Below are 12,571 nucleotides of genomic sequence, written 5' to 3'. Positions count from 1 at the left end.
AATACATGGTTAAACACCAAGCTATGCAGAGACAAGAAAATGACTTCAAGTTTCAGGATTTTTTAGTTTGAAATCCAGTGCATGAGTTTATTATTGGTGATCTTCCAACTTTAGTAACTCATTATTTTGAGCTTTAAAAGTTATCTTTGTATGTTCATATATAATTTTATTCATTATAGGAGGTTGTGGTTAACACGTAGGATCGGTTGGAGATAACACACACAAGGTATCGAATATGCATTTATTAATCACTGATACGTAACAAACAAACATGACAGTAGAACAAGTTACACGCCAGAAGGTGCACTAGAACAAAGCAGTCCAAAGAAGCCAAAGTCACAAAGATAGAGCACTCTGCGCCAGAGATGCCACAGAACCCCCCCCCCCTCCCCCCGCCTGCCCGGTAGTGTGGAGCACTTTGGAGGGAAACTACAACTAGACGAATTCATAATCTTGGTGTCTGCATGGCGGTGGTAGGCGGCGGCCAGTGTGGGAAATGGGGGTGTCAGTGTCAACAGTGCAGGCGTCCCATGGTTCCAACAGCTCCACAGGCAGAGACGTGTCAGCCGAAGGCAGGTCGGCAGCGTTGGGAGGCAAATCAGTGAGTGACCATGCCAGTTTCAATCGATCAACACACACTGTCTGCGGCCATCCATGTAGGTGGATGACGAACGTGTTCATATCACAATGTAGCTCATGGTAAGGGCCCGAATAAGGTGCCTGCAGTGGTGTCCCGCAGCATCACAAAGTTGCACAAAGCAAGGTTCTTGTGGACGAACACAGGCGGTGTTGTGTGGGGACAGGGAAGGGGAATGCGGAGGTGTGCGATGTACATACGAATCCACTCGACCAGGGTGAGAAGGTCCTTAGTTACGGCTGACAGTGAATTCTTGACAAACTCGGCGGGAAGAAGGAGGGGTTTGCCATATGGAATCTCAGCGAGTGAGGCATTCAAATCTTTTTTATGGGCCAAGTGAATACCCAGCAGGACCCATGGGGGAGCCTCTGACCATAAGCCACCGTGGCACATTAGCGCAGCCTTGAGTGTGCGATGCCACCACTCGACTCGGCCGTTCGCCTGTGGGTGGTAAGCTGAGGTGTGAAATTTGGCTACACTGCAGAGTTCGCAGAGTCGTGCAAAGAGGGTGGACTCAAACTGGCGTCCCTGGTCAGATGTGAGAGACAGGGGACAGCTGAAGTGAGCAACCCACACTGAGACGCCATGCAAGGCAGTAAAGACCCTATGACGAAGGGCATTAGGAACCAGGGTGCAAAGTGTGCCCTTAGGGGTGTCACAAAGGACAGGGATCATCGATCCAGGTGGTATATGGGACAGGACAGAGTGTGATCATCATCGGCTTGTAGTCGGGTGAGCTCCTCCAGATTCAGTGGTGCGGTTAGCACACAGATGCGGGAAAGATAGTCTGCCATAACATTCCCTGTGCCACGGATATAGCCCACATCGGAAGAGTGCTGGCAGATGCAGTCCATATGGCAGAAATGCCTTTGCGGAAGGTCCTTAGCCGGATTACAAATAGAGTCCATGAGTGGCTTGTGATCTGTATAGATTGTGGAAGGTCATCCCTTGAGGTCACTATGGAAGTGTTTAATTGCCTCGTACACAGCGAGGAGCTCACGGCCGAAAGCCGACCACTTGCACTGGCTCTTAGTCACTTTCTTGGAAAAGAAGCAGAGGGATTGGGTGGAGCTGGCAGTGTGTTGTTGTAAAACAGCGCCCACAGCTGAGTCACTGGCATCAGTCGTGATCGAGACATGGGCCTCAGCGTCAGGGTGGGTGAGTGTGACGGCATTACCGAGGGCAGTTTTAAGGTTACCAAAGGCATTGAGCATGGGTTTGGTCCTCTCCAACTTCCTTTCCACCATGGTGTTTTTGTTTGAAAGAGCATCGGTGAGGGCCATTTGGACAGAGGGAGCTTGAGGAATGTGGCAGCAGTAAAAGTTTGCCATACCCAGAAAATGACGGAGCTGAGCATAATCCTCAGGGAGAGGAAGATCAAGTAGGGTTTCGAGATGAGAACTTGTCGGTCAGAGGCCGTCGGCAGAGATAGTATGGCCTAGGAAGGTAACTGATGTGGAACACAGTGGAGATTTATCGTGGTTGATCACTAGGCCGTTGGCAGCGAGGGCTGAACGGACTGCATCGGGGTGAACTTGATGCTCCTCAGTGGAGGAGGAAAAGATCAATATATCATCTAAGTATAAGCAAATGGAACAAAATAGAATCAATCAACAGCTGCCATTTCTGCACAGCACTTTTCAATTCATAAGGCACATAACAGTATTCAAATAGGCCGAAGGGTGTTATGATGGCCATCTTTGGAATATCCAGTGGATGCGTAAGGATGTGGTGATACGCCTTGAAACAATCTAAAATTGAGAAAAAATTAGAACCATGGAGTAATTGCATGAAATCCTGGATATGTGGGGTGCAGTAGTTATCGATAATGGTGCAAGCATTAAGGGATCTGTAGTCCCCACACATGCGTAAGGTGCCGTTCTTTTTGGGAACAAGGTGAATACCAGTTGCTATCGGAGGGGCAGAGGACGCCCGAAGTCGACAGATACTGAACAATCTCTTTCGCGTGCAGACGTTTGGAACTGTTAAGGCGCCTGGGCTTATTATAATGAACAGGTGGGTCATCCGTGGTGCGAATATGACAAGTGCCATTACTGATGGCTGATACTTGCTGAGGAGGGTCAGCAATAGAGGTCAAGAAGCTATCTGCAGGCAACGTAGGTTCACTGACCTTGGGGAACTGGGGCAGCATAGGCTGAAGTCAGCAATGGAAGACGTGGTGCAGGAGTGGAGCACGCAGATGCGTCTTGTAGATTCGTCCACAGCGGTGAGAAAATGACAGCAGGTGGTGGAATGCTCGACACAGGGGCAGATTGGTGATAAGATGCTGTGGAGGCATGTGGTGAACCACCTTGTTGTGGATCTGCAGATAGTCGATGTATGGTATGCCATGCATGTGACAATTCAGCGGACGTAGAGGCGATGCGGGTGCATAAGGCATCATTCTGGGTGCAGAGTTTGTCAATTTGTGAGTGCACGTCCGACAGGTCAGAGAGCCGTGTAGTAATGCGCTCGACCAGGGACTCACATGTGGAAAGCCTAGCCAAGAAGACAGGGAATGGAGTCATGCTGAACTCGAGTGAGCACGGAACTGTAGAGCTGGACGCGTGGTGGCCTGCAGGTCTGGTGAAAGTTCGTAATGGTGAAGAAAATCCAACCGGATCACAGGTTCATCCACGTCGACAATGTGGAATGTCCAAGGGTAGGTGTGAACTGGTTATAGGTGAAGCAACATCTTGATAGAGCCATAGACCGCAATAGGAGAATGATTGGTGGCGATCAAGGTGAGGGTAGAAGTGATAGTGCATCAGCAGCATGCTTGGCCGGAATTACGCTAATGTCGGTGCCAGTGTCGATGAGAAATCGAATGCCCGTTGACAAGTCTGTGGCATAGAGGGGTTGCTGCGTCGCTGAAGCAAATGGTGCAGTGTCATCTGATAGGTGCTGTGAAGGAATGTGGCACCTAAACATGCCCATTGGTCTCGTTTGGGTAGGCGCAAGGCATGTGGCAGTTGCAGGCGGCATCCCCTTAAGTAGCGTGGAACCAGCACAGTGGGTAGGCCAGTTGGCGGGGCCGCAGCTGACTGCATCTGGGCCAGTAGCCGATCAGGTCGCTGCTCGGGCAAGGTCAGCGGCTGTTGGGAGCCTGCTGGCAGTACCTCCTGTAGGCCGCTAGGTGGCAGCTCCTGACTGTCAGCTGAGGCGCCGAGGTGAGTGCGCTAGCCTCTGCCGGCAGGGTGCAGGCATGCCAACTGAGGGTGATAGGGATGTCATTCGTGACAGGTGGTGTCGGTGATGAATGATAGCGTAAGCCTGATCCGCCACGCGTAACCAAACCTTGAGTGGGTCGGTGACGTGAGACGGTAGATGAAGTTGCAGATCCAGAGGCATTTCGACCATCCTTAACATCCAAAGGACGACATCAGGTAATGCTGGATTGTTGATTAATGCATATAGCCGCACCAAAGCTACAAAGGAGTTGATGAGATGCTCCTCATGAATAATGTGATGGATAGCCTCCGCCAGAGGGCAGTAAAGGTGCTCGATAATTAGTTCTTTCGGTGTTGAATATTTGTACGAGACGGGCAGTGAGAGAATCAAGTCATTGATAAGGTCCGTATGTGTGTGTAGATGGCTCACCAGGCAGACAAAACATACGTCGTCATCTGAAATGCCGTGGATGTCCTGTAGGTGGTCCACTAAGGCGAACCAAGTTTTTGGATTGTCTTTTTGCAAAGCAGGTAGCTTAGGGAACCTGCCAGGTAACATGTTGAAGCAGCACCAGCACATGGAGATTTGTGCATGCAGAGCAGCAGGACACTTCCTACTCTGGAAGTGCGGTAGCGGTGAACGATGCGTCACCCGAGGTCTGTTTGGGGCGGTGGCCGCATGCAGCACACGGTGTGGAGGTAGTGGGTGTATAAGTTGGCACGGTGTGTCCAATCTGCAAGCGCGATGAAGTACCTGGTGCGGGTGTGTAATGGCCGGTGCCGTTGCTGCTGACTCAGTAACCAGTGCAGTTGGAACAGCTGGTGCCATTAAGAAAGTGGGCGGAAGGCAGTCATGGTGCAACCACAGTGCGGCGTTGTGGAAACTGATGTGGTCAAAGCGACCAGTGTCGCCATAACAGCGTGCTGCGACACTACGTATATTAGAATGTGCTACCCTGTGCTTATAAATGTTCAATTCACAGTTCTGGAACTTTGTTGGCGCATCAAACCATCCCAAAGGTAATGATGTAGATGAAGGATAAACCACAATGTCGTCAAGGGAAGGTTGTCCACATTGTTGTTAGGTGACGTGCACTGTCCGTGTTGTGGCTGTTGTTGTGCTGCCACGCTAGGCAGTGGCCATGTTGTGCCGGGTAAGGTTGGGCGGCCACCGGCAGGCATAAATAATTGTTCACTTTTAACCAAATTCAAATCAGGTACACTTGTCCACTTGTGGTCGTTAGGTGCACTTGTCCACTCGTGGTGGAAAGCCACATAGTTAATGGGGCCCGTTACACTTGCACTGAAAGACAATGGTGGATCCACTGTGGCAGAAACAATGTGAGCTAGCACACGAAGTTCGTAGATGACGAAAACAAGCACAAAATAACTCGCGATAAGACAATGACAATGTCGGGGTCACCATTGTGGTTATCACATAGGATTGGTTGGAGATAACACATACTAAGCATTGAATATGCATTTATTAATCACTGATATGTAACAAACAAACATGGCAGTAGAACAAGTTACGCACTGAAAGGTGCACTAGAACAAAGCAGTTCAAAGAAGCCAAAGTCACTAAGATAAGGTGCTCTGCGCCAGAAACGCCACAAGGTTATTCATTAATAAAATATATATATATTTCAAACATAATTCGAAAAAAAATTATTATGTTAAGGGGCTAAAGCAAAATGGGTCTTTGTCATCTTTTATTACTTTAATTGCTGTGGATTTATGTAGACTGCTGTTTATAATGTCTTGGACACCTAACCATTGTTGCTCTTCATTTGTTGGGTTTGATCTAAGTGTTTACAGTTGTTAGTGACTGTCTTATCAGTTCAACCAACCATGAATACTTTCCTAGCTTTCTTGATCATTGTTTTGCCACTAATCTGTCTCTCATCAGTTACACACTCCAAAAGATCGGTTTAGCTGTGTCCAGAAGATCGAAAGAATTCTAGTTGTTTGATGCAGTTGTCTGACCATGTGTTTTGTACTGCATCACAAGATTGTTTGTCCTCACTGATGGTAATGTAAATGTAATTTTCCCAAATGACACTGGGCAAATTAAAGTTGTCACCTAGTACTGTCAAATGTTTAGGGAATTTCTGTGGAATTTAGGCCATCTTGGACTGACTGACTGACTGATATGTATGATCTGGTTTTTGGTAGAAACATCTAATTATTAACCAAGTCCACCATCCCTTGTTACTCTTGTCCCCATGAGTTCACAATCGGATTCATTTGGGACCTTGTTATTTAAACCTAATACTGTAAAGATTTCCACTTCTTGGTGTTTCTAATCTATTTTTCTGATTTATGATCGTCTACATCTACATTTAAATCTACACTTTGTAAACCAGCTTGCAGTGTGCAATGGGCAATACTACTTCCATCACTCTCCCCCTCCACCCATCTGTTCCATTTGCAAATGCTGCATGGTAAGAACAACTGTCAGTAAGATGCCATATGAATTCAAATTGTTCTGATTTTCCTTTTGTGGTCATTTTGTAAGATACATGGGAGAATGCAGTATGTTACCTGGCGCTTATTAAAATGTATGCTCTCAGAATTTTAACAACAAATGTCCACATTCTGCACTACGCCTCTCATGTAGCATGTGGTGCGATCTGAGTTGGATGAACGTCTCAGTGATATTCTCACATTTACTAAATGAATCTGTGACAAAATGTGCTGCTGTTCTGTGGACCTTCTCTATCTCCTGTACTAATCATGACTAGTAAGGGTCCCTGGGCTGACAAACACTACTGAAGAATCAGTCCAATGAGAGTTTTGAATGCTTCTTCTTTCCTACTGGTTCTTCTGTCGAATCTCAGCCTCTCACCTGGTTTCCATCTAGGTTTGGGGAAAAATAGCTTAGATAGTCACTGACTTTTAATTCTTCACTTAATAATTTCTTGAATGCAATCACTACTGTTTGTACATATTGACTCAAATTTGAAATTTTTGTGTCAAGGTGTTCTACAGCATCTTGATTTTCTTCACTCTTAACTGTAATTGATTGTTCCAAATTCGAAACCATTGATTTTGAGCATTCTTTGTTCCATAATTTCTAACGAATTTTCACAGATTCAACAACTGCAGCTTGAACTGATTGACCCACCTATAACATCATTCTTTTTATGTCTGAATCTCCTTCTTCTGCCGGTTCAAATGATTCATCCTCCTCCTTCGCCATTACATTAAAGTTCCCCACATGCAACACATCCTCACTTGTTCTAATTCAACCTTTGGCTTGCAAATAAGTCATTTTTAATAACTGTTCTGTTTTAATAACCGTTCTTACATAGTTTCATAAACAAAAACAAAAAAATCACACAAATATGTCGTCTTTCATACAAATATTGTAGCACTTTTTCAACCTTATTACGGAGACTTGGAAACTATCCGAGGAAAGAAATGTAGATGTCCTAAAGAGTCTTAATATAAAAAGTTTTGTTATTAAAACTGGAATTAACTTGCAGGTCAACAGTTACATCTGCACATGCACAGGGGTGCTTTTAACTGAAACGCCAAATGGTCTCAAAAACAGTTGCAAGATTGACAGTGTCCTAAAAACCTATGTAAAACTATCCTTGTACGTAATTCTTTCAAGGCCACAATGAATTCTTAAAACCTTGCCTTTCCTCTAACACCAGTCAGCTTAGGGAATTGGACTGTCTTTGTCAGAATTTGTCCCTTCTACAACTTGGTTTTCTTTTGAAAGTCATACCCATCAAATCGGAAAGAATTTACCTTGCAATGTTTTACTGTGGGCAAGCGTCAAGTTGAGTCCACTTAAAATGTGAGGTCTGCAGTCAATTCCAGGTATTCTAATTTTCATTCCTACACTCCTTTTTCCTTCATAAATTCAACATAGTGAGTTTTAAACCAAAAAGTAATTCCAGACATACTTTACAGTAATATGTGAAGTCTCCACACTCTTCGTTCAGTTCCATCAAAAATTGATTAGATGACAATGGCATAATGCGTGTGACATCAGAAATTTTAATATTCGTACCACCAATTTCTTCACATCACGAATGCCTGCAAATTCAGCACACATTGCTTCTTGATGTAGAGAATTTATTTATATCTGCCTGAATAGTTTCTAGGGTCCTTTGTTTACGTTTTAGTCAGTACTTAAATCAGTTTATACGATTTCTGTTTTTACCATGAGTGAGAAGTGTCTGACATGCCGTAGGATCGTTAGTTCTGGGGTTTGGTATGATGGGTGCTGTAGTTTCTTTCATTGGGGTGAATTTAGTGGCGTAGGAAATGGGGACATAAATGAGGCTCACCAGTGGTTTTGCAGGATCTGCAGTAGAGATAGAAAATACTGGAACAGGAAGGGAAAATTGCAGCTTGAGGCAAGGGAGGATCTGGACAGGTTAAAGAGGGAGAAGGGTGAACAGAGGTGGCAAGTGGCAACAGGTAATGGGGGGAACAAGCAAAGCAGAGCATCAGACAGCTTTGTCATAAATCTTGAAAATAGATTTGACCTGTTGCCTCAGTCAGAATCAGATAAACCTCATGTAGCTGAAGCTGTAGAAAGGGCACAACAAGCTTTCAAGGACTTGGAAAAGGTAGGAAAATTTGTAAAGAGAAAGAAAGTTCTGTTGTTAGGTAGTTCCCATGGTAGAGGTGTCGGCCAACTTTGCAGGAAAATCTAGGTCCAGAGTACCAGGTCACAAACTTTTTCAAGCCTAGTGCAGATCTGGGTCAGGTTACAGAGGATGTAGGTTCTTTATGCAAGGATTTCACAAAGGAGGATGCCGTAGTTATAGTGGGTGGTCTGGGAAATAGCATTGACAGAGACTCTTAATATTCCATAGAGAGTGACCTGGTGAAGATAGCATCAGCAAGGAAGCATACAGGTGTGGGATTTGTGTCTGTCTTGAGACGCCATGATTGGCCTCATTTGAACTCTTCCGTAGGAAGGGTGAACTTGGAGTTGGAGTGGCTGCTTAGGATGGATATAGGGTACCATATTGGTTTCATTCCTGTAGATGCTATCGATAGGTGGGACTACACTAGGCATGGCCTTCACCTCAATAGGAAAGGGAAGGGAAAATTGTCTGGGTTGATTGCAGAAAACGTAAGGGGGGACCTGTCACAAGTGGTAATATACCAGTGGTCACAGGTGTCAGAGGGATGCCTTTTTTAGGATAGGGAAGGGGGAAAGGAAACGAGTTTTAAGAGAGATTGGCAGACACGCTCAGTTTGAGAAAACAGATGAACAGGAGTCAGATTTTAGCATACAGCCTCCATTTAAACAATGTTTAACAGAAAGTAATCAGAAACTGCCAGTTCATCTTCACCAAAGCAGTTATAATCCCATTAGTATGCAGTATCAGTTATCTTTATAACACCAGAACATTCCGAGACTCAGAAATAAAGTTGATGAACTACTCATTTGTATCGTTGAAATGAATTCATCTAACCAAATTGACATAATCTGCCTCTCTGAACATCAAGTGACGACTGGTATAGATATGTTAGACATTTCAGGATTTAAGCTAGCTTCCTACTTCTGCAGAGTAGATATGGATGGAGGAGGAGTTGCCACATTTATTAAAAACTGCCATAAATTCAAGAACATTGACATTAATAAATTCTGTTTAGAGCAGCATCTAGAAGCATGTGCAACAGAAGTAGAGTTCCATAACAGATCCTATACAATAGTAGCTATTTACCGAGCACCTGCAGGAAATTATAATCTATTCATAAATCATCTAGAAGCTCTTTTGGGTTATTTAACAGGAATAAACAAAGAAATTTTGATTGCTGGTGACTTTAATACAGATTTTCTAATGCAATCTTCCAGTAAACTTTCCAACTAGGATCACTAAATCTTCAAGGACAGCCATTGATAACATTTTTATAGACAAATCAAAGGAACAAAATCATATCATAAAACCTGTTATAAATGGACTATCAGGTCATGACATGCAGCTCCTTGTTTTAGATGTCAATTCTAAGCAGATTATCAAGACTGCCAAATCTGAGTACAGGAGAGTAGTCAATCAACCAAAAATTGAGTGTTTTCTAGACTGCTCAAAGATATGAACTGGAAAGATGTTTATAGTGCTCATGACATGAATGGAAAAATATAACACATTCATGAGCAATGTCAGTGCCATGTTTGAAAACTGTTTTCCTCTAAAAGTTACTCAAATTAAACACAAGTCTATAATAAAACCATGGATTACACAAGGAATAAAGATTTCCTGCAAGAAAAAAAGGAAAATGTATCTGTCGACCAAGAATAGTTCCAATGCTGATGATTTAGCTAAATACAAGGAATACTGTAAAATATTTAAAAAAGTAATTCAGACATCTAAAAAAATGCACTACGAGAAGAAGATAACAATGTCAGGGAACAAAATAAAAACAATATGGGTTGGCTGTGATGGCTGACAGCTGTCCTGCCCAGTTTGTTGTTCTGCCCTTTCTCAGTTGCAGTTGAGGTATTTTATCTCAGGCACTACTTCGATTGGTATGCATGACAGCTACCCTCTAATACTGAATGTACTAATTGTGAAATGCATAGCAAAAGTTTGCTTCCAGGAAGAAACATGTGGTGCACTTTGTGACACTTGTGTTGTCAGAGAGTCAGAATACTGATGCTTTGTAGTTGTTGGTCTGTAAATACATGGCACAATTATTATTATTATTATTTTTGAGGGGGGGGGGTTAGTGGCAAGTCATGTATATCTGGGGAAATATCATGTGAACAGTACAGCAAAAAATGCCTAGATGGAGTAAATGTAGTTCAGTGTTAATCCCCTTGCATTTAATTTCCATGCAAGACAAGTGTGAGAAAAGAATGGTTACAGGTAGTGAACAACAACTTGTGAAAAGTGTTCTTGGTATTTTATGACATTTGTTAATCAATGGACAGGACAATGTGGACATTTTCAGCAAAATGGAGTAACAGTGAAAATAGCATTACTGGCAAGAATTCTCGAGGTATTTGATGCGGAGAGGTCAGTCAGCAAAGGTAGTAAAATTTCCTGGCCTAAAATATTACATGATCACCCTCCACATGATTCTTACCTGTGTGGTAAGTTAAATGATTAAGCATACACAAATAATTGCCACACATTGGAAGTAGTACAGCAGAACAAGCAGAATGCTATTGCTACTCTCTGCCAGGCAAAGTGCAACATGGGCCTCACAATTTCATAAATAGTGCTCAACACTGTGTCAATATCAGTGGTTACCATTTCTGGTAGCATTGTGAAAAGTAACTCTCCTGTTCATTAACTAGGGCAATATATTTTGTGTCAAATTTATAATAATTTTTTTATGTATTGTCAAGTATTCGTAAAACAACAAGAGGCCTGTCATTCTTCCTAACTGTTGTGAGATCAGCAAACTACATACATAAAAACATTTACTTTTGCCTTTTGCTTTTGTTTGCAATGTTCAGTGGTTTAGGGTGTATTTTTAAATATGGTGGAACTGTGTTATTAGTGGTCAGTGAAATTACAATTTGCACAACATAAAGTTTAAGTATTTTGACTGCGTTCGTTCCGAATTGTTCAAGCGTAGACCATAATGACTTCACTGTCAAGTTCCCCGCAACACAGTTATGACAACATATTGTGTAGAACTTACAAGATGGAAAAAAAGTGCTGTTTAATGTGTATAAAAGATGATGAACTAACATTTTTTACATGTTAATTCAGCTGATAGTTGAGAGCTGTGAATACACTATGTTTTGCAGCAAGATATATTGTGGTTAAGCATTTGTAGACCAGTTCCAGTAAATCAAGTATAATATTATATCACTGTTAAACAGCACTCATTTATAGTAAGTTTTCGCATAATTTGTAATTGTTACAGTGTGGTTCTAATAATCTCTCTCATTTTTGCAGGTTGTAAATGTAATTGGTACACTATTGAGCACATTTCAGCTCTCGCTTTTTGTTATATACCGTGACCAACCTGTGCAGGCAGAGTGAAGAGATTGCAGTGAAAGGACACCATCTTTGCACCAAAGAGAAGTGCAATGTATTTATTATTGCTTGTTTATTTTTTGTGTTAGGAGGAGAAAAGAATGAAACGATTGTGCATGATACGACTGAGAAACTTACATCCATGACTGTTTTGTGATAAGATTTTAAATTGATGTACCTGAGGAAAACTAGACATTCTGTTGAAATGGGAAACATCTTCCTTCAAATATATGTAATTTTTAAAGGCTTCATGTAAATGGCTGTGAGATAATTATATTTTATATGAGACTATATTTTACTTGTGATTAATAAATTTGGCTTTTATATCTTATGTAGAGAATTATGCTTTTGTTTCTGATAATTTTTTACTTTACAACTTCAGTTTTCTTGTGTATATGTGGTTCACAAAATATGAGACTCCATTTGAAAGTCACAGTGATTGTTCAATTCAGAAGATTTTGTAAAAGCAATTGAGAGCTATCGGTCTTCTCATTGGTTTTAACAGTTTCAGATAACTTAATTCTCGAAGAAAAGGGCGATGAGTCATAAATGAAGTGGAAATTCTGTAATGTCACTACGAGATGATGATGGGGGATTCTAATGCCAGAGATGGGAAATAGCTAAAAACATATTCTGCAATGGAAGGCTTTGGTTGTCGTACCAGGAATGACAAGGGTCATACTTTAATAGAATTTGCCGAAAATTACAGCATGTTTACTCTTGTGAGATTTCTGTTTGGTTATAGCCCAAGGAAACACACTCTTTTCTGTAAGACTGTATAATTCAGTACAGACGTC

At 42.4% G+C, this 12,571-nt stretch overlaps 1 protein-coding gene across 2 annotated transcripts in view; it reads left to right on the top strand.

Annotated features, from left to right (window-relative positions):
* LOC126175021 (sugar transporter SWEET1-like) overlaps positions 1-12,087 on the top strand; it is a 195,282-nt gene extending 183,195 nt beyond the window's left edge. For both annotated transcript variants that reach the window (XM_049921519.1, XM_049921520.1), the window contains exon 6: positions 11,694-12,087. In XM_049921519.1, coding sequence (XP_049777476.1) covers positions 11,694-11,780 — 87 coding nt within the window. In that variant the 3' untranslated portion in view covers positions 11,781-12,087. The remainder of the gene's footprint in view (positions 1-11,693) is intronic.
* The last annotated feature ends 484 nt before the right edge of the window (positions 12,088-12,571 follow it).

Source organism: Schistocerca cancellata, chromosome 3, assembly GCF_023864275.1.
Source record: "Schistocerca cancellata isolate TAMUIC-IGC-003103 chromosome 3, iqSchCanc2.1, whole genome shotgun sequence".
In the NCBI taxonomy this organism is placed as follows: domain Eukaryota; kingdom Metazoa; phylum Arthropoda; class Insecta; order Orthoptera; family Acrididae; genus Schistocerca; species Schistocerca cancellata.
The sequence above is the reverse complement of the archived record's forward strand: the minus strand, read 5'-3'. Positions and strand labels throughout refer to the sequence as shown.